Consider the following 22,616-nt stretch of genomic DNA (forward strand, 5'->3'; position numbering starts at 1 on the left):
TTATTTATTTTTATTTTTTTAAAGATTTTATTTATTTATCAGAGACAGAGAGTCAGGGACACAGGCAGAGGGAGAAGCAGGCTCCATGCAGGGAGCCTGACATGGGACTGGATCCTGGATCTCCAGGATCACGCCCTGGGCTGAAGGCAGCTCTAAACCACTAAGCCATTGGGGCTGCCCCTACCCTAGTTTAAATTCTCTCTTGATGCTATTCAAATCCTTATTCTCCTCCATTTGTCCTTAGGTACTTGAAAAAATATTTATTTTTATGTGTAGGGGATTGTGATTTAGGAAGAATTCACTGTCATTTACATATTTAAGATTTTAAGTAGCAGTAATTATCTGCTAAGATAAGTAATTATCTGATAGAGGAAATTATCTCTTTCCTCAGCAAAGCATTAATAGAGATGAGACACACACATATTCAATTTTTTTTTCAAATTTTTAAATTATGTATGTAGAGGGATCCTTATGGCAGCATTGTTTGTAACGGCAAAGGACTGCAAAAAACCTATAGGCAGGTTAAATAGAGGACTTGTTAAATAAAACATACCAATCCACGTGGTAGCATATTATACAGTTAAAAAGAATGAGGCAGATCTTTATGCTCTGGTATGAAAGAGCCTGTAAGGCAGAATAGAGTAAGTAAAGTATGCGCTATCATCTCCATTTAAAGATACGTATCTATTTCTGCAACAGGGTTACCTCCTGGGAGGGGAACTAGGTGACTGGGAGACAGGAAGTAGAAGACTTAGTTTTTCCCTTGTATAACCTTTGTAGCACCTGCATTTTATACTACAGTTTTATATTACTTCTTTTATTATTTTTTAAAAAGATTTAATTTACTTATTCATGAGAGACACAGAGAGAGGCAGAGACATAGGCAGAGGGAGAAGCAGGCTCCATGCAGGGAGCCCGATGTGGGACTCGATCCCTGAACCTCAGGATCATGCCCTGAGCCGAAAGCAGAGCTTAGCTGCTGAGCCATCCAGGTGTCCCTATATCACTTTTTTTTAAGATTTTATTTATTCATTCATGAGAGAGAGAGAGAGAGAGAGAGAGAGAGAGAGAGGCAGAGACACAGAGGGAGAAGCAGGCTCCATGCAGGGAGCTCCACATGGGACTCGATCCCTGGTCTCCAGGATCAGGACCTGGACTAAAGTTGGCGCTAAACCGCTGAGCCACCCAGGCTGCCCCCCTATACCACTTTTTAAAAAAATAAAGTACTAGCAAATAGTTTTTTAAAGAATGAGCAGGAGTGCCTGGTTGGCTCAGTGAGTTGAGTGTCTGACTCTTTCTCAGCTCAGGTCTGAATCTCCTGAGTTCTGGCCCCACGTGGGGCTCTGTGCTGGGCATGGAGCCTACTTAAAAAATAATAATAAATAAAAGAATGAGCTCCATGGCCTTTATCTGACATAATGCTCTCTCTTGATGACATCCACCTTTCCAAATGTTACTTCTTTAAGATGGATGTTAATTCCCAAATCCCTTTCTGGACAGCTCCAGCTCAAGTACTCCCTCACCTGATCTCCTTTGTTAGAAATGATTGTGTGCGGTAAAATTGTCACACACTAACTTGCTACCATACTGCTGCTGCTTTTCTTTTCTTTTGTAAGATTTTAGAGAGAGAGAGAGAGAGAACACAAGTGGGAAGGGCAGAGGGGCAGGGAGAGAGAGAATCTCAAGCAGACTCTATGGAGTGCGGAGCCGGATGTGGGGCTAAATTCCAGGACCCTAAGATCATGACCGGAGTCGAAACCAAGAGTTGGATGCTCAACCGACTATGCCACCTAGGGGCCCCTGCTGCTTGCTGCTTCTTTTAAATACAACCATCTTGTATTAAACTTTCCATCTTGTATTTTTGTTTGTGTTTTACTGAGCCTTTAAGGGGTTGCATGGGGGTCTTACAAAATGAGGAGTGGCCAGTGGAGAATATGTGAGCCAGTAAAAGGGAGAGAGTACATGAGAAAGAGTTTGAGGCTCCCCTCCTGACATACAGTCTTTCACAGGCACACAGTGAGCAGAGATTCTTGTGAATCAGGGACCCCTTTTATAAACTCCTGCAAGTCCTTGTAAATATAAGGCCTTCACGTTTTACATTGAATCCACCCAATTATCATGACATCACTTTGCTAAAAGCACTTGCATTCAAGGGGTGAGAGGTTGGGAAACAGAAGCAAACATTTTGAAGCAAGACTCACAAAATTTTAGACCCAAAAGGGCCTGAAGATCAACTAGTCCAGACCCTTACTTCCTATGTCCAAGACAAGACATTGGAGGAATTCAGGCTCAAACTCAATGTCTCTTCTTAAATTCAGTTGCAGGACACAATCCCGGCTGTTGGAGCAGAGGTCTGGCCGGGATGAAAGATGGGGTCTTTCCACAGCAAGAAAGACAGGAGGGAAGAGGAGCAAGCAGGAGGCGAAAAAGGTGATTATTTTGTCTCCTGCATAATTGTGTCCAGGCTCCGTGGCGGTCTGTGTGTGTCTAAAATTCTCTATTAGCAGAAGCCAAGTTAAGATAATCAGAACTGGTTTGGAAAGCTGAAAACCTCAACTTCCCCTAACCCAGCCCAGTCTGTTGACTTCCAGAAACCAATGAACTTCAGGTTCCAGCTCTTTAACGAGCCTTTCACATCCCCCCTTTTCCACACCTGGAGAAGGAATGTCAAGAAAAAAAAAAAAAAAAAAAAAAGAGGACGCAATACAAACGGGGGCGGCTTCTAGGGCATTTTCAGCAGATTCCCCAGTATCTCCTGTATCCGGAAAGTGAGACCCGTTTAACCATAGAGATACTACTGGCCTCGGACTTGTTTCCTTCCTTTTCTTTGCTATTGAAATCTTTGCTCTGATTAAAAAAAATCTTAAAAGGGATCCCTCGGTGGCAGAGCGGTTTGGCGCCTGCCTTTGGCCCAGGGCGCGATCCTGGAGACCCGGGATCGAGTCCCACGTCGGGCTCCCGGTGCATGGAGCCTGCTTCTCTCCCTCTGCCTATGTCTCTGCCTCTCTCTCTTCTCTCTCCCTCTGTAACTATCATAAATAAATAAAAATCCAAAAAAAAAAAACTTTAAAAAATTATTTCAAAAAAAAAGGGGGGGGGCAGCCCCGGTGGCTCAGCGGTTCATAGCGCCGCCTGCACCCGCGTGCTCAGGACGTTGATTCCTGGAGACCCAGGGATCGAGTCCTGCATCAGGCTCCCAGCATGGAGCCTGCTTGTCCCTCTGCCTGTGTCTCTGCCTCTCTCTCTCTCTCTCTGTGTGTGTGTGTCACTGATGAATAAATTAAAAAAAAAGATCTTAAAAAAATCATAAAAAATCTTTGATTGCAGTAAGACACCTCACTTCTGCGGACGCCGGATCCTGCAGCCTCCTCTCTTTTCTCTCATCTCTCGTCTCGGTGCAGGGCGCGGGGACGCGCTTTAAAATAGAGCGAGTGCGTGCAGCAGAGCGGGGGAGGTTCAAAGGAGCCGGCCCCGCGCAGACTACAAGTCCCAGGAGGCCCCGCAAGGGACGGCGCGCTCTAGTGATCCTTCCGTCCCTCTGCGGGGGAGCGGAGACAAAGGTTCCGGTGGCGGCGCACTGCGGGTCGGTTTGTTTTCCGCCGCGGTGACGGAGGTTAGACGCCCGGCCGGCTGCAGGCGGGGGCGTCGGGAGCGGCGGGAGGCGGGTTCCTCCTCCCCGAGCACTCGGGGGCGGGGGGGGGGGCGGGCAGGAGGGCCGCGGGGCCGGCGGGCCGGGGACCCAGCCGCGCGCACCGAGCCGGCCGCGAGATGGAGGGCGACGCGCTGCCGCGGGGGAGCGAGCGCGTGTCGGGTCCCGGCCCCGGCGGCGGGACGGTCCGCGAGCTGTGCCGGGGCTTCGGCCGCTACCGCCGCTACCTGGGCCGCCTGCGACAGAACCTGCGCGAGACCCAGAAGTTCTTCCGCGACATCAAGTGCTCGCACGGCCACACTGGTCCCTCCTCCCCCACGGGCGGCGGCGGCGGCGGCGGCGGCGGCGGCGGCGGGGACGGGGACGGGGACGGGCGCGGCCCTGCCGGCGACGTCGCCGAGACCGGGCTGCAGGCGGGTAAGGAGGGCGGCGGCGGCGGCGGCGGGGACGGGCCGGGGTGGGGGGGGGGCAGGCCGCGCCCCTGTGCCTGCAGAGCGAGCGGCGAAGGGAGCGGGAGCAGCGGGAGCAGCGGGAGCAGCGGGAGCAGCGGGAGCAGCGGGAGCAGCGGGAGCAGCGGGAGCAGCGGGAGCAGCGGGAGCAGCGGGAGCAGCGGGAGCCGCGGGAGCCGCGGGAGCCGCGGGAGCCGCGGGAGCCGCGGGAGGAGCAGCGGGAGCAGCGGGAGGAGCAGCGGGAGCCGCGGGAGCAGCGCGGCCGGGGGCGGGCATCCCTCGGGGCGGGGGCGCCCGAGCAGGCCGGGGCACCCGCGTGGGCTGTGCGTGCGGCGCGCGCGGGGGACCCCGTGGAGGCTGAGGGAACGTCCCCAAATGGGGCTGGGGTCGCCGCAGCGCATCCCTGGACGCCAGGGAGCTGCCTGCCTGAGCGGTTGCTTGTGCTTATGCTGAGAAAGTTAGGGGACGTGCAGTAGGGGAGACTTTGGGGCTGGCTGGCTTGCATTTATTTTGTATTTATTATTTATTTATTTATTTATTTATTTATTTTTATTTATTTATTTATTTACTGAGACTTCTTGCCTTGCATCTCTCTGGGATGTGCTGGAGTCTCTAAAGCACTTAAAGTTGTGTTTTTTTTTTTTTTTTTGATTTTTCGATGTGCTGGAGTCTCTAAAGCAGTTAAAGTTTTTTGTTTTTTTTTTTTTTTTTGATGCGCTGGAGTCTAAAGCACTTAAAGTTTTTTTTTTGATTTTTTGATGTGCTGAAAAAAAATAAAAAAAATTTTTTTTGATGTGCTGGAGTCTCTAAAGCACTTAAAGTTTTTTTTTTTTTAATTTTTGGATGTGCTGGATTCTCTAAAGCACTTAAAGTTTGTTTTTTGATTTTTGGATGTGCTGGAGTCTCTAAAGCACTTAAAGTTTGTTTGTTTTTGTTTTTTTTTTAAGGGAAAGGAGGTTATTTGGTTCTCCCCATCTTTTTTTTTTTTTTTTAAGATTTATTTATTTATTCATTCAGAGAGAGCAAAGAGAGAGGCAGAGGGAGAAGCAGGCTCCCTGCAGGAAGCCCGATATGGGACTCGATCCTGGGTCTCCAGGATCACACCCCGGGCTGCACGCGGCGCTAAACCGCTGGGCCGCCGGGCCACCGGGGCTGCCCTTTTTTTTTTTTTTTTTTTTTTTTAATTTTTTGATGTTCTGGAGTCTCTAAAGCACTTAAAGTTTTTTTTTTTTTTTTTGATTTTTTGATGTGCTGGAGTCTCTAAAGCAGTTAGGGTTTTTTTTTTTATTTTTTATCTATTTATGATAGTCACAGAGAGAGAGAGAGAGGCAGAGACACAGGCAGAGGGAGAAGCAGGCTCCATGCACCAGGAGCCCGACGTGGGATTCGATCCCGGGTCTCCAGGATCGCGCCCTGGGCCAAAGGCAGGCGCCAAACCGCTGCGCCACCCAGGGATCCCTCTAAAGCACTTAAAATCGTGCAGGGGCTTCGATCTTTCCTAATTTCTTGCTGCTTCTTCAACTGCTATTGGCGGGGAACCCGAGGGTTTGTCAAGTACTGCGTCTAATTAGGAAATAACTTAGATTGGAAGGGAGAGGGGACTGGCATCCCATGTAGACAGGTGCCCTGGAGCCAACATAGCAAACAGGTCAGTGGGTTTAATTTAGTGATTCTCAAACGTAAGTGTGCACTAGAATGAAATTAGCATTAAAAACGTCTTTTAGCTCCACAGAGTACGTTTTGTGGGTGGATCCTGAGAATCTACGCATAAAACGCTGCTGGGATTCTCTTGCAAGTGGTCTGCAAACACTCTCTGGGAAACAAATTTAGATGCTAATAGCACATCTGAACGTGAAGCTCAGAACAGAATGAATTGTTGAGCTGTTCCAAGTTTGATGTTGGGTCCTGTGTTTCCAAAGTTGCAAGTCTGATATCCTAAATGTGTCCGAGACACCAGAAATGGTGATAAACGTAAGATAGTAAGATTCTGATGTTATCTTAAATTACATTATCCCATTTGGTTGGCTTGGGTGTAATAAACATGGGAAGAAAGGCCTGATAGCTTTTGTGGAGTTGTGGTTTTGACAACATATGCGCAGATTTGCTGCTCTGAAAATGGAACTATGGAGGCTGTCAGAGAACTGGCAAGAAGGGCGAATGTTCTCAGAGATGATCCTCAGAATGTGTACTTTCACCCTCCCCCTTCGCAAAGCTTTCCAGCAGCTTCCCTGCTCCCAAGTTTTTCTTATAACTTACCTGAAAGAGTCTTTTATTGCTGTTATTTTATAACAACTATTTATTTTAGAGTCACTACTGAAAAAAAAAAAAACAAAAACAAAAAACAGAGAGATGGAGGTTATCAAAGCACCTGGACACGCTCTTGTTTTTATTCCTTAAAAGCCAAGTTAAGAAAGACAAAGGTACCCTTTGTATTTTGCCTCATTGGCTTTTCTAGTTGACTGCATCATGAACTAATCTTTGCATATTGTATTTAACTAACTCTTTTCACCCTCTGGAGCCTGCCCATCTGAAATAAAAACTAGGGTAGAGTGCAGATGACTGGACCAGGAACAATTTGATTTTTTTCCATAAAATGCTTCCATTCCTTTCAGTATGGAGAGTTTTGTCTTTGGAGGTGAAAATGAGCATTAGGGAAAGTTAGTGAGGTGTCACTACTGTGTATATTTTGGGAATGCCATGTTTCCAGTTGTTTAGGTAACTGTTAGAAAGTGGAAGCCACTCCTTAGCTGACAACTAGCTCTTGTTTTACCATTTTACAGGCTGTATGTGCAAAGTGAAGTTCACTCAGAGCCTGTCTCAACTTTCTTTTGTGAATGTTTATTTCTGAATAAGAACTCTAAGAGAACGCTCAAAAATTTTTTTTAATTCCCTTTATCTAAAATAATAATAATAATAATAATAATAATTCCCTTTATCTATTTTACCCCAACCCCCCCCCCACCTGCCTCCTCTCTGGCAAACACTAGTTCTGTTTTGTCTCTTTTTTTCTTTTGTTTCTTCAGTTCCACATGAGTGAAAGGAACAGTCAATTCCTAACCTAACAAACCTCTAGAAAGTTGTGTGTTTTTTTAAAAAAGATTTTATTTTTTTAAGAGAGAGAGACAGAGATAGTGAAAGACAACATGAGCAGAGAGGAGAGGGAGAAACAGGCTCCTGGCTGAGCAGGGAGCCAGAAGATAAGACATGAACGAACATACGGGGCTCGGGATCCCAGAACCCTGGGATCATGACCTGAGCGAAAAGCAGATGCCTAACCAACGGAACCACCGAAGTGTCTCTATAAAGTTTTAATCGTCATTTCAGCGTGGAAGTGTGCTTCTAGTTTGGATGTAGTGTATTTGAGCAACTGAAAATCATTAACTCCAAATTTTTATTATTTTACTTTTAACCACAAAGGAGATGGGAAGGGCCCCCAAATAATGTTTTCTTCTTAATTTTGACAGTTTCGTGTTGGAGGCAGTTTAGAGAGTATATAATGTAGATGATGTTTTAGGAGCTAAAAAGTAGATTTGTAATCAAACTCTTAAAATAAGAGCAGCCTGGCCTGTACAAAGCAGAATGAATTACAAATGAAATTTCTTTAATTCCATTCCTCCTCTGCTGCCCAAATCATTGGCCTTTTCACTAGTTTAACTACAGGGTATGAGAGCCCCTTTATCTGTTAATTTTCCTCTCAGAAGCTTCAGAAGTAATGAGATAAAGGCTTTGAAAACTTCTTTGAAAAAAAGGCAGAATGGAGTGCTACAAAGTAGCAAAGGGAAAAGTATTTTTCTTGTTTTGTGATCCAACAGATCCTTAATTGTTGCAAGGCATCATAAACATTTGAAATGAAGACATTGGAATGATCAAATGTGTCTAGTTGGAATGCTCTCTGCTGTGCTGCATTCCTTCCATCCTGTTTCCACTCCTTAGTAACTAGATGACCTTGGGCACATCACAACTGCGCTGTGCCGGTTTCCTCATCTGGAACCCGGGATTATAACAGTAGTCTTGCCCCTAGGGTTGTTGGGAGTTGATATACTTTAATGTGTGTGCTTTAGTGTAATGCCTGCTACCGCGCTGTGTAGGTATTCTAGGTAGGTCGTGTAATTCCATAGTTATTCAGTAAACATTTAAGTATCTGGTATAGGGAACAGAGAGTCAAAAAAGACATTGGCCTTTGGTTAGTGGGAATCGGTCTTTCCCTTCTATACTTTTCTCCTAGGAAAGCAAAAAGAATTACAATTATCATCATCCCAGTGCACGAATGAGTTGTTTCTGTTGGAGAAGGGATCCAAAGGACTAGGAAGACCTGAAGTCAGTCCTCTAGAAAGGTCCAGTCTAACTGCAGCCCTATATGTAGGCAGCACCTAAAGCAGAAAAATGGCAGAGAGCTAAGTAAGGTGTGGTAGGTTATAGGCATTTCATGGGAGTTACAGTTCTTAGGTTTTTATAGCCCTATGCCTTTGGTTAGTGAACAGATTTGTGTCTCTAACATTCTTTACCCTCTCTTTTTCACACCTAGTATAAACTTGCTGCCAGAATTTAAAAGAAGAGGAAAAGCACTAGTGCAGCTTTTGGAAGTAGACATTTTTCTTGGACTCCTTAGATGGAAATCGGAATAGGGAGTTAAGTGGCAGAGTGACATCTGGGGGAGAGACAGAAAATTGGGAGAGCGGAGATTATTTACAGCCTGGTTTCATGTGGCTGCCTTCTTTGGGGGCTCTGTGGTGGGAAGTCGGTGTGCAGGGTGAAACAGCAGGAGCCTGCAACCAGCGTGCTCTCCGGTAGTTCATCCTGGTCTGTTCTTGCCCTTCAACATAATCTCTGCAGGGATGGTGCTATAACTGGTTCTTATGTATTACTTTTATTATCTCAAGCATATTGAAAACTTTTGCTTTCTCTCTCAATTTTCTCCATGTATGGAAGCAAAATAGTGGTCGAAAAGCGAGCACAAGCTTTGGAATCAAACCTGGGTTTCCTGTTGTAGTTTAGCCTCTTATTCACTGTGTGGCTTGGGCAAGTTGCTCAATCTAGTTGAGCCTTGGATTTCTCCTATGTGAAATGGTAGTGATATGACATGCTGTATATTGCATGATTCCATCTGTGTGAAATACCCAGAATAGGCAAGTTCATAAAGATAGAAGGCATGTTAGTGATTGCCAGCAGATGAGGAGAGAGGAAAATGCGGAGTGACTGCTAATGGGTGTGGGATTTCTTTTCGGAGAATAAAAATGTTCCGGAACTAGATTGTGGTGATGGGTGTGCCACTTTGTGAATATGCTAAAAAAGACTGAATTACACACTTTAAAAGGGTGAATTGTATCTAAATACATACATACATACATAAAATGAGAGTGCTAATGTGTATCTCCCAAAGTTGTTGTGACATTTAGGGATGATCTACTTTAAAGCACTTAACGCAGTCATGTAGTGAGTGCTCAGTATATGCAGCTGTTTGTGTGTATGTATGTAGTTGGTGAGCAGTAGATTAGGAGGTTGGAGCATGTTGGGTTAGTGGAAGAATAAGGGGATCAGGGATCCCTGGGTGGCGCAGCGGTTTGGCGCCTGCCTTTGGCCCAGGGCGCGATCCTGGAGACCCGGGATCGAATCCCACGTCGGGCTCCCGGTGCATGGAGCCTGCTTCTCCCTCTGCCTGTGTCTCTGCCTCTCTCTCTCGCTCTCTCTCTATCATAAGTAAAAAAAATTAAAAAAGAAAAAAGAAAAGAATAAGGGGATCAGAAAGAGGGAATGTGGGACAGAACAGTTTTGAGCTGGAGCCAGATTCAGTCCCACATCTCTAAACTCCCCATCTAGTCCTGCTTTTGTGACTCCTTCCTTGTTCATTTCTGACCTGGCCGTGAGAATATAAAATGCACCCTGGCAGTGAAGAGCTTTTGTTACGAATGAGTCGTAGCCTAGGCTCTGTAGCTTGCCATGGAGCCGTAATTGACTTCAGGGGGGAGACGTTATCTGATTGAATTGAGTATAATGTGACACTACCTACCCTAGCCTCCTATTCCAATTTCCAGTCCCTGACGTTTAAGGCACCCGGCCCCTCTTTGCAGATTTTGCTACCTCCCTTTCCCTGCTAAGAGCCTGGGAGGAAGTGGCCTCCCCCAAACACCGTGGCTCTTTGCACCTTTCCCCTTTATAGCCTCTCCCTTCCTAATCATCCCTTCGAGGGATGCTCTGTTTCCGTGGCCCAGGGCAGCCCACTATGAAAAGGCTTGGATAATTCTGCATGCCTTTAAAAGAAAAGACATACAGAAGCCTGGGTGGCTCAGCACCTGCCTTCGCCCCCGGGCGTGAGAAAAAAAAATAGGAAAGAAAAGACATAATTACCTTTAAGATTTGCCATATATGAAAAAAAAAAAAAAAGATTTGCCATATATGGGCGGCCCTGGGTGGCTCAGCGGTTGTGCCACCTTCAGCCCAAGGCCTGATCCTGGAGTCCCAGGATCGAGTCCCACGTCGGGCTCCATGCATAGAGCCCACTTCTCCTTCTGCCTGTGTCTCTGCCTCTCTCTGTATCTCATTAATAAATAAATAAAATCTTAAAAAAAAAAGATTTGCCATATGTGTAGTTTAGTCTGAAATGTCATCACTGATTTCAATACTTAGTTTTTCAGCATTCAAGTGGTTTTAAGGAAAGCATGGATTTTTTTTTAAAGATTTTATTTATTCATGAGAGGCACAGAGAGAGAGAGAGAGAGAGAGAGAGGCAGAGACACAGGCAGAGGGAGAAGCAGGCTCCATGCTGGAAACCTGACGTGGGACCAGATCCCAGGTCTCCAGGATCACACCCTGGGCTGAAGGCAGCGCTAAACCGCTGAGCCACCCGGGCTGCCCAAAAGCATGGATTTAAACAAAAATCCATTCTGGTCTTTAAATTTTGTTTTGCTCTGTCCACTTTCCAACACCTCCTTTTATTTCTGTATGCTTCTGTTCTCCATCTCACTTCCTACCTTAAATGTACTTCTCAAAAACAGTCTCTTGAAAATAAAACCTCAAAAAATACGCCATCAAGGTAAAGGAAAATATGAATTTCACCTTGAACCTTTTGTTCAATTCCTGTAGGTTCTGTATGTTGTTTCGTTTGTATGAATGCTATGCATATATTTGTTTTATCTTACCTACTAGATTGTGAACCCCTAAGAGTAAAGACTCTTTTATTCATCTTTGTATCCCCTGCAATGCCTGCCTACATAGAGCTTTATATTTAGTAGGTAAATAAATACCTGTTAAATTATTTCCATGGCTGGTAGATACTGGGGTGATGTTTTTTTCCACTTCAGAAGGACATTTCCTCCCTCCCCATATAAGATAGGGATTTTTGTAGATTTACCTGCCTTTTACTAGCTGGACCTCTAAAAAAGAACAGTGATGCATTTGAGAGATGACTGATTAGGCTGGGTTGCATTCTGTGCAGATACCCAAATGATTTTCATGCCCCAAAGAGTAAGTTGCATGTGATCCCAGTGTGCCAGAGCTTCTCTATGATATGGGAAGTTAAATCCTTAATATTCATTCACTCAACAGATCTTTATTAATGCCTAATTCAGTACTCGGTCCAGGATACACAGTGGTGAACCACTGTCCTACTAACTGATAATATTCCAAGTTGATGTTACGGAAGGAAGGATTAGTGTTTTGTCATGTTCCCCCTAGAGGATTTTTTTTTACAAATTGATTATTTACTTAACTATTAGCTGTCTTTGAGGGCATGAGATAGGCATATGGGAAGTTGTCAGATGAAATGACATTGACAGGAAAAGGAGTTGAGTACTAACTTTCTGACAGAGTTCAGGAAAATTAGCCCCCATCTGTCTTTGATGGAGTAATTGTAATTGTCTTGTTTGTATGGCTCAAAAGCAGAAAGCATTCACCAAGGTTAGAGCGGCTTCCATCTTCATACCTTTTCTCAGAGCTTACTCAGAGGGAAGCTGGCATGAAGAACATGAGTGTGTGGGTACGTATGGTTTTCTCCCTAACAGTGTTAAGACCTAAGGTGAGTTTGCTTCTTACGTTTTGTAGGAAAATAGTTCACCTCTAGGGACGAAGGGTTTTGCTTCCTGCACCATGCAGGGAGCCTGGTGGTGGTATACCTAGCAAGGGTGAAGAGGGTGAGTCCATGTGGGAGATGCAGGTTTTCTTTCTTGGCTCTCCCAAAGGTCTGCCTGGAGTCCCTCATAGGACTTAGTCCAGTCTAAGTCTAGGCTACTCCTTGCTTGAAAACAGATTCAGTTCTTTCCCAGAGGAGGATCGTGGAATCTAATACCTGAACAGAGAACAGCTGAAGCCGTGGTGGATCCGTGCCCCTTGCTCAGAGCCATCAGCCAGCCTCTCTGAGAAAGTCCCCTTAGAAGTGCTACTCCTCCAAAGCCTAAACCAGAACTCTCTAAAAGAAAGTTGATCAGAGCATGGAGACTCCTTAGTATCGCCTGTGGGCCCCTGGTTGGAGTGCCCATCACGTGCAGTGCCTTTCTGTGTCTTCTTTAGGGGTTGGCCGTATTCCCCAGCCTTGTGCCATGCTGCTGTGGGAACCTTTTGACCACAATTCTCTTTGGAGTTGGGCTTTGTAATGTGCTTCCGTTCCCTGGGGTGGTGTTCTCTGGGCAGGAAGATGGGAAGTAGGACTTGAGGATTGTTTTGCTTTTCACTTGTCTAACTAATAATGCCTCAAAACTATCCCAAAGAATGATGATAGGTCATGTATTCATAAAAGCTTTTGATTAAAAACACATACACAAAACTCACACTTGTTTTTTAAAAATGCTTTTATCCCATTCTTTATTTAGATGTAAAAAAAACCCCAAACAAACCCAAGTCCAACTTTAGCTTCATCAGATTAAGAACTTTAGTGCCTTATTTATGCTGGACATATTTTATGGTGTTTTTTACCCTTTCCAGTTTATGTGATAGGGAGAGAATTACATTTCCCATGATTTTTTTTTTTTTTTAAATCAAGCCAAACTTTCCAAAGCAAAGACTAAGGGCCTGTCATAAATGCAGCTAGATTCAAGACTGATTTGAATAAAAGCTCACAGGCACCTGGGTGGCTCAGTGGTTGAGCCATCTGCCTTCAGCTCAGGTCATAATCCTGGGGTCCTGGGATCAAGTCCTGCATTGGGCTCCCCTTGGGGAACCCTGCTTCTCCCCCTGCCTATGTCTCTGCCTCTCTCCTTGTCTCTCATGAATGAATAAATAAAATATTTTTAAAAATATTTTTAAAAATGAATAAAAGCTCACTATTTAAATTAGCGGGACAGTGTCTGAGCCAATATGGAGTGTATTTTTAAAAATATTCTGTACAACATACTGTAGCCTTAACTTTTTAAAGATTAATTTATTTGAAAAAAAAATAAAGATTAATTTATTTGAGAGAGAGAATCCTCAGCAGGCTCCCCCACTGAGGCACAGAGCCTGAAGGGACTGGATCCTAGGACTCTTGAGATCATGACCTGAGCAGAAACTGAGAGTAGGAGGTTCAACTGGTTGAGTCACCCAGGCCCCCCGCCGAACCTTTTTAAAAGATTTATTTACTTAGAGAGCCAGGGGGAGGGGCAGGGGGGGGGAAAGGAAGAGAGAATCTCTAGCAGACTCCCTGCTGAGAATGAAGCCCTATGGGAGGGCTCAATCCCATGACCCTGAGATCATGACCTGACCCAAAACCAAGAGCCAGGTGTGCAACCTCTTGAGCGGCCCAGGCAGCCCTAGCCTTAACTTATAATATTATGGAGATATATAGGTGCAAGGGGGAATGTAGAGGGGAAACAGCCAGTAGGAGAAAAGTGATTTTACTCTTTGGGCATATGAGACCCCACTGGGGGAACCTGTTTCAGTTTCTCCTGAGGGAGTGACTGGCTTGTTCTGCTGCCTCTTATTCCATGGAAAGAAATCGAGGAGTTCTGCTACCTCAACTTGGAAACATGTTTTCCTTTCCATCCTTGGAAACTATAGGATACAAGTAGTTCCATAGTAAGGAGGCTTGTCCTTCAGAAGAGGCGGAGATATGTTTCCTACTGCTGAGTGATCAGAAGGGACCTCTGCAAGCAGTGTGAAGTCATGCCGCCTCTGGTGGTTTCTTGTTCAATGAACTGGATGGTTATAGGTAACTTTTAGCATTGGAGCTAAGAGTTCGTCTGTACCGCTTATCCCTTGAAGATTTAACATCCCTGGAGGTGTTAAGCTCGATCACTGGTCGTGTTAGTGTCCTCTAGGTCTCTCCACCTTAAAGTCACCTTTTTTTTCCCCCTTTGCAGTTGATTAGTCTTTTGTGGGAGGTGTTCTAAGATGTCACTGAGAATCCTGTTCCTGAAAACAACTCCTTCCACTAGACCTTAGCACCCATTGACAACTCCCACTTGGCTTAGTGAGGTTTTCATATCCATTGTCCCTTCTGTGTTTCTTAATTGGTATTCTATGGTAAGGAAGGGTTTTCCTTTTCCCTTTTTTGTTTTTAAAGATTTTATTTATTTATTTGAAAAAGCACACAAGTGGTGGGGGGAGGGGCAGAGGGAGAGGGAGAAGCAGACTCTCGTTGAGCAGGGAGCCTGATGGATGCATGGGTTGATCCCAGGACCCTGAGATCATGACCTGAATTGAAGCAGATGCTTTACCAACTGAGCAACCCAGGTGACTCCCCCCACCCTTTCCTTTTTTGCTTAGCAGTTTATACCAGTGTGGACTTGCGAATTTTTTTCAGTGAATTATAATCCCTTGCTATCATTTAAGAGAATGTTTATGCCTAATTGTCCCTGATTTGGTGAGTGAGCCCCACTCTGAGCTGGTTCCTGTGTCCTTTTGACCCATTCCCATCATGGAATCATTCGTAATGGTTACTAGGTATCAGAGGCTACCTCCCAAATGACAGACGCTAAGCCCTCTGTGAAGCTTGGGGTTGGCTTCCTTGGAGGAGCTGCTTCCATCTCTGCATCCCATAAGCTACAGCTGCCCGCTGCCTTTCTGTTCCCTCTGTAGCATGACCAGCTGAGTTTTGCCCAGAAGGGAACTTGTCAGCAGGCTGCTGAGTGTGGGCTCTTCATTTTCAGGGCTCCCATGGTATATAAGCTTCTGGGGGCGGTGGCCATCTCTCTCTTCCAGATTCCAGGACAATCTACTTCTTAAAAACTCTTAGAGACCTTTACATGGCCTCCAGGTAGGAAAACTTACTGACATTTCTGCCAGCTTGACTTTTCAGCTTTCACCTAGAGCTTAGGCTACTTGAGAAACATCTCAATCTCTAACCTCCAAAAACCATTCCCTTCTACCACAATGTCCTTGTACTGCTTGGATCTGAGGATCCTGAAAACCAGACTATTTGGGTATGTTTTCCTTAAATTCTCCTGGGCTCCTAATGTCTCCTCCGTAATTCAGAATCTTGTAAGTTGGGCTGACGGTCAGAGCTTGCTTGGGAATGATAAATAAATGTTTCATGGCAGAGTCCGTTCTCGCAGCTCCTGGGATTTTTGTAGCTCAGTACTTTGAAGCTTGTAGTAGAATTGATGGTAGTAGAAAAACTGTATGACATTCATTTCTCAATTTAGGAGTTTGTCCTTTTCTTTACTCTTGGCACATGTAGTTCGTAAGAAATAAAAATGTCTCACTGCTTATTTGTGGAAATGCATATTTGTGTCACTGATTACTTGAGCGAATTATTAAATTCTCCCATAAAATCCTGTATATGTTACTCCCTTTCTGAGAGGACTACAAGTTCACTGTTAAAAGCAAGGTAGGGGATCCCCGGGTGGCGCAGCGGTTTGGCGCCTGCCTTTGGCCCAGGGCGCGATCCTGGAGACCCGGGATCGAATCCCACGTCGGGCTCCCGGTGCATGGAGCCTGCTTCTCCCTCTGCCTGTGTCTCTGCCTCTCTCTCTCTCTCTCTCTGTGACTATCATAAATAAATAAAAATTTAAAAAAATATTAAAAAAAAAAGCAAGGTAAACAAACTGGACCCAGTGGAGGGAAATCTTCAGGTGCCAGGAACAAGGCTGGCAGAAGTAACTATTGGGACCCGAACTGCCTGTGAGTGGTCATAGTATGAGAAGACCAAGGTAGAGTCCCATTCACCTACTCCATGTCAGGCCTTCCCTACCTTGGCCATGGATTGCACCCACCCTGGCCCTCACCTCTCCAGTGTGTATTAGTGATGGGAATGGAAAACAGGCAAGGAGCATGCATTGACATGGATCCATTGCCATTACTCCAAAACCAATTTATTTTATTTAAAGGTTTTATTTATTCGTGAGAGACACGCAGAGAGGCAGAGACACAGGCAGAGGGAGAAGCAGGCTCCATGCAGGAAGCCCAATGTGGGACTTGATTCTGGAACTCCAGGATCACGCTCTGAGCCGAAGGCAGACATTCAACCACTGAGCCACCCAGGTGTCCCCACTCCAAAAACAATTTAAATAAAGTACCTATCCTAATGGGTCACTAGAGACATCAAAAGGTCATTAGCATTTCTTCCCTCCAGTTCTTCCTGTTTATAATAGTCTTAACCTCAAATGCAAAGGATAAAGAGAAGCATAAAAAATTTCTCTGAAAATATATTTTTATTTTTTTAGAGATTATTTTAGGGATACCTGGGTGGCTCAGTGGTTGAGCATCTGCCTTCGGCTCAGGGAGTGATCCTCGAGTTCCAGGATCGAGTCCCACATCGGGCTCCTTGCATGGAGCCTGCTTCTCCCTCTGCCTGTGTCTCTGCCTGTCTCTGTGTGTCTCTCATGAATAAATAAATAAAATCTTTAAAAAAAATAAAGATTTACTATTATTTTAGAGCAAGTATACAGTGATGGGGGAGGGGCAAAGGGAGCCTGAGAGGGGGAATCTCAAGTAGACCCTGTGTTGAGTGTGGAGCCCAAAATGTGGCTTGATCCCATGACCCTGAGATCATGACCTAAGCTGAAATCAAGATTTGATGCTCAACTGACCAAACCACCCAGGTGCCCCACCCCCCTCCTTTTTTTTTTTTTTTTTAGAAAAGGGACTCTATAGAGATCTTAGGCAGAATAACAACTTTGTTTAAAAATGTGCACCAGCTAGTGTGCTTTATCCCCCCAGGCTTTATTTATTCCTCGTGATTTGAAGAGCTTTTTTTTTTTTTTTTTGAGATTTTATTTATTTATTTATGAGAGACACACAGAGAGAGGAGGCAGAAACACAGGCAGAGGGAGAAGCAGGCTCCCCGTGGGGAGCCTGATGCTGGACTCAATCCCAGGACCTTAGGATCGTGTCCTGAGCCGAAGGCAGACACTCAACCACTGAGCCACCCAGTGCCCTTGAGAGGGTCTGTATGAAACTTGACCGTTTTCATAGAGACTGCCAGTCTGCTTTATTTATTTATTTATTTTAAAGGTTTCATATACTTGTTTGAGAGAGATAGCAGAGCAAGAGAGAACACGAGGGAAGGACAGGGGGAGAGGAAGAGGCAGACTCCCTGCCCAGCTCAATCCCAGGACCCCAAGATTACAGCCTAGGCGGAAGACATATACTTAACCAACTGAGCCACCCAGGCACCTCTATCAGTCTGCTTTAGATTGGGTTCCTGGGGCACCTGGGTAGCAGTACACACTCTCAAATAAATAAATCTCTAAAAAAATAAATAAATAAATTGGGGTCCTGCAATCACCAAATTATATTTGTTTCCTAATTAGGAAAACTGTGGTAGTGAGTGTAGGGGAGGAAAAGTTTCCCTTTCTGGAGTCTCCAGCCGAGCCTAAGAACTAAGAATTAAACCGATGTAAGCAGGTACACAAGAGAAAAGCATACATGTTTTATTACATTTTACATGTACATGGAGTCCCCACAAGAGATGAAGAAGACTCAAAGAAGCAGAGCTGAACATTTACATAATGAATTTATTTTATTTTTTTTAGATTTTGTTTATTTATTCATCAGAGACACAGAGAGAGGCAGAGACACAGGCAGAGGGAGAAGCAGGCTCCCTGTAGGGAGCCCCACGTGGGACTGGATCTCAGGACCCAAGGATTACACCCTGAGCCAGAGGCAGATGCTCAACCACCCAGGGGCCCCTGCAAACTGAATTGGACAAAGAGAAGTAAATTATGAAAATGTGACAAGACACAGCGGGTTGGGCTAGGGCAGTTAGTGGTAGAAAAGTAACTAGGAAGATAAGGGTTTAACAAGACTTATTTGTTCTGATTTTTCTTGGCCTCAACTCCAGGTCTCTGTAGATAAGAATGTTGCTTTCCTTCTGGTGTAGGGAGTTCATCATCCGATGGGGTTTTATCTCCTGCTTTCAGGAAGAAAAAGGGGAAGTCAGAGGGCTCTTACAATGCTGTGTGTCAAGTGAGCCTTTGGGCCACCCTTCATGGCCGCTGTTGACCACCATGTATTTTTATTTTTAAAATATTTTATTTATTCATGAGAGACGCAGAGAGAGAGGCAGAGGCAGAGGGAGAAGCAGGCTCCACGCAGGGAGCCCAATGTGGGACTTGATGCCAGGTCTACAGGATCACGCCCTGGGCTGAAGGCGGTGCTAAACCGCTGAGCCATCCGACCACCACGTATTGAGCTGGCCCCTGACACCTAGGTCCAGCGCTTATACCGTCCTGTGCTCCAGTCTCTTATCTGCTTAGGTAAATGAGAAACATGGGCTCTGTTTCGTTTTGTTTTTTAAACTACTGGCTCCTCATCTGTAAATGGGGATAATAATAGTCCTTGTCTGGTAGAATTGCATTAAATGAGATGAGGCAAATAGAGACTGTTACTTAGAAATGACTTAGTAAATGTTACTGGGGGGAGGGGAGTACGTTTTCCTTTGCCCTTCTTGGTTCTTGGCCAAGACACCCCTGTGATAAAAAGACACATTCACAGGAGAAAAACAAGTTTAATAATGTGTATACCTCCTGTATGCCTGTTTTTCCTCCAGGAGAAATTCCAAAAAGACCCTATGCCACCACCTTAAACATTTCCAACTAAAGACAAAGATATTGGGGCTGGGGGGGGGGTCAGTTATGGGAGGTTACCAGGAGGAACACTGTGAAAAGGGTAAACGTTATGAGTTAAGATAAGGGTCTCTAGAGATTTAGACTCGTCTTTCTCTTCCTGGTACAGAAAGGGAGACACTCTTGCAATGAAGAGTTCTCAGTTTACTACTGTAAGTGTAAAAGGGTAACTTGTGCTCAGTTTTCAGAGTTTCACGTGTGTCTGCTGTTCGTTTAAAAACAACCAGCTTAAAATGATGTGCCAAAGAGACTTATCTTGGGGTGGTATATATTGCTCCCCTTTGTGATTAAAAAGAAATAAAACGGGTTGCTGCTATAGTTGATTTTCTCCTCCCCCTTCTAGTTAGAAACCTCTGTTTAGAAGTAACCCTGATCAAAATGATCTGTATTTAAGAAGCATCAAGGAAAAAAAAAAAAAAGAGAGCCTTGGCTTGCACGTTAGACAACTTGAGTTGAATTTTCCTGCAGCTAGAGCTGGCAGGGTTAATGTGCTCCAGCTGAGAAGCCCTGCTGGTCCCTTCTGGCAGCCCCAGATGCAGATGCTGTTATATTAATTACAAAAGAAAACCCGATTAACTCAGAAGTCCTTAAACTATCTGTGAGGCAGCTGCTCCAGCTCTGAAGCAGGTTTTCTTCCTTCCTCCTACTGTCAGGCCACAGTTTGGAATCTCTTCTTTATAGAGCTGCTGAAACTGCACTTCTCCGTAGGTCCTCAGAGCCCCTGGTTAGTTCAGTCAACTTTTTGATCTGTTGTTATAGTAGTCCAGGGAGAGCTAGCATGATTAAATTCACAGATAATTTAAGATAAAAACAACCAGCCCAACCATCCGTCCCCCTCAATGGTTTTTCTTGCACCAGTTAAAACCTGATGGCGTCCTGGAATTTTAGAACTGGAAAGGATGTTAAAGATGATGTCATGCACCTCCCTGAGTTCACGGATGAGAAATCCAAGGCCAAGAAAACTCGAATGAATTGGCAAAGTCACAGAGCTAGTGAGCAGTGGAGCCTGGGATTCACAATCTGCCCTTCTTCCTCATGCTTTTTCTCTTGCATGCTTTGCTCCTCCCTCCTGGACCATTTGCCTGGGAGAGGCAGGGAGGGAAACGTTGACTCTTTCTGTTTGTGCCCTTATTCAAATCTGGTAGACCTATGCCAGAGACCTAAAAGTGGAAAAGCTAACGATTAGTGGTGGAAGCGAAGAGCTTGAATAGTGACGTACTGAAAAATGATGGCAGTACCCATATTGCAGATTTTCTTCAGTCCACTATTTGCATGAAGAACCCCAGTGGAATGCATGGAAATGAAAATTAAAACTGGGCTCAGCACCAGCCCCCTCTCCCATGGTCCTGGTCCATGGTGGTTTATTTGTAGTAGCTGTTTTTGTCACGACAGATGGAGGGGGGGGTGATCATTTGGGTCAGATGATTAACGGGGTGTGTCTCCTGTGGTTTTGGCTGATGCAGCATGTTTTACTAGCTTTCCTATAGTTGACATTTTGTCCCAGAGGTTTTGTGATCTCACCCTCCGGTCCTGTAAAATGATGAGCTGGTGTTAGTTCTATGTCACCCACTCTTCACGTTCATTTTAGCTTCTTTTTAAAATTATATATCAACTTATGTTGTAGGAGTTATGAAGGTCGTCAGTGTGGGCTTATTATACCTGGGCGCCTCTCTGAGCATCTGAGCGGCACTGGAAAAAGAGGAAGGGATAAGAAAGGATGGCTGAAAGTGATTCAGTCTGGTGAATCTACCTTGCTCACGGCTCACGCTGACACCATTGTAGTTAAATTCTTTGAGGTGAACTGAGAGGTCCTATTCTGTTGTCCACGTCCATTCTGTGTTGAGATGAAGGTTTTTGGGAATGACCGTTGCCCCTGGACCTTTCTGAGTACTTAGTGGAACTACTTACAGCTTTCAATAGATAATTCTCCACAGTAAATGGGTTCTTACATAGAGCAAACAAGTGCATAACTTGAGTACTTACTGTCAGTCACTGTGTTAGGTGTTGAGGATACAGAGAAGAGTATGATGGTTCTTCCTGCTTTCGATCATTATAAATGGAAAACCAGAGTAGACTCTGGTAAGTGTTGTTTAGTTGTGAACAAGATATGAAGGGACTCAGGACTAGCCCATTGCTACTTGCTCAGTGGCCACACAAGCAATTGGCTACATCCCCTTGCTTTTATTTATTTATTTTAGAGATTTTATTTAAGTAAACTATGCACTGAATATAGGGTTTGAACTCACAACCCCCAAGATCAAGAGTTGCATGCTCTGCTGACGGAGCCAGCCAGACACCCCTGTCCCCTTGGTTTTATTTTATTTTTTTTATTTAGAGAGAGAGAGACAGACAGACACAGGAGGGGGGAGAAGCAGGCTCCATGCCAGGAGCCTGATGCAGGACTTGATCCCGGGACTCCAGGATCGTGCCCCGGGCTAAAGGCAGGTGCCGAACCGCTGAGCCACCCAGGGATCCCTGTCCCCTTGGTTTTAGATTGTGGGTCAAAGATTAGACCAGTGGTCCGGTGTGTTACTCTTGTGGTTGGTAAATGCCTTGAATACAATTAGGCACTCTGTTACCATTCCTGGCCTTTTCAAAGGAACTGGTCTCTTTCCCAGAAGAGTCGATTTCCTTGTCTTGGTATCCTGATGTACATAATACATAAGCAGGCCAGGTGAGGGACTTACAGACAGACACGAAAGGACGGGCTTAATGTAATGCATGGAGGGGTTTGGGTGAAAGCAAAACCTTCTTGAAACCTTTTGGTGGTGCCATTTGTGGAAAAGAAGGAGGTGTTTGAGGATTTGTAACAGGATAGATAGATACAAACTGAAGTAGAAGAGCCTCTTAATTAAATCAGACCTCCCTTTCACAAATAGGGTATGGATAGTTTAACAGCCCAGGGCAAAGTGATGAAAATGAATACTTTTCGGTTGGTGCTACACCAGGTTTCAGTAAGGTTCTGTTTGGCCCAGAGATCAGGCTTCTTACAGCCTAAGAACCCTGTGTCTGTGTCTTCATGAATAAACACCGGGGTTGCCTGAATCACACACAGGAGTGGCCCCTGAACCAAATAAGTGCCTCTGAACCAAATGATTGCATTCAGAATCTGACACTTTCAGGTCAATGCGTTCCTCGTTCCTTTTCCCAGACAGCAGTTTCTCCTACTTTAGGAGGCTTTGTCTTCTCTCTTGAGCACCATTTAATGTGTTTGTGGAAGCTCGCCGTTTAGATGAGTGTGGTTACCCTAAGTGGATGTTTCTGAGCCAGATCGTGTTCTTCCTCGATTTACCTGGATTTTCCCCTAACAGGCAGTTCCTCCCTTTGTCTTAACTCAGTGGGACATGGCAGCTGGGATGCTGCCACCAGCTATTAGAGATATGAACTGGAAAAGATTCTGGAAATAATGCAAACTCAAGTAACATCGTATCGTGATGTGTGTATATGTAAAGATGAGTTCTCACACACATACCTAGGAAAGATTAGCTCACACGTTTAGTTATAAAAGATGTCATAAATGAGGAGAGTAACCAGCTAAAACTGCAG

The 22,616-nt window shown here is 45.0% G+C and overlaps 1 protein-coding gene across 2 annotated transcripts in view; it reads left to right on the forward strand.

The window, feature by feature from the left end:
- Window positions 1-3,738: 3,738 nt before the first annotated feature.
- DSTYK (dual serine/threonine and tyrosine protein kinase) overlaps window positions 3,739-22,616 on the forward strand; it is a 51,782-nt gene continuing 32,904 nt past the window's right edge. Inside the window, exon 1 of one of the 2 annotated variants that reach the window (XM_055334179.1) lies at window positions 3,739-4,066. In XM_055334179.1, the coding sequence (XP_055190154.1) occupies window positions 3,769-4,066 (298 nt within the window). In that variant the 5' untranslated portion in view covers window positions 3,739-3,768. Of the gene's footprint in view, window positions 4,067-14,197; window positions 14,213-22,616 lie in introns of those variants that run through there. The other variant, XM_055334180.1, reaches the window with a different exon arrangement.

This window comes from Nyctereutes procyonoides, unplaced genomic scaffold (genome assembly GCF_905146905.1).
Source record: "Nyctereutes procyonoides isolate TBG_1078 unplaced genomic scaffold, NYPRO_anot_genome, whole genome shotgun sequence".
Lineage (NCBI taxonomy): Eukaryota > Metazoa > Chordata > Mammalia > Carnivora > Canidae > Nyctereutes > Nyctereutes procyonoides.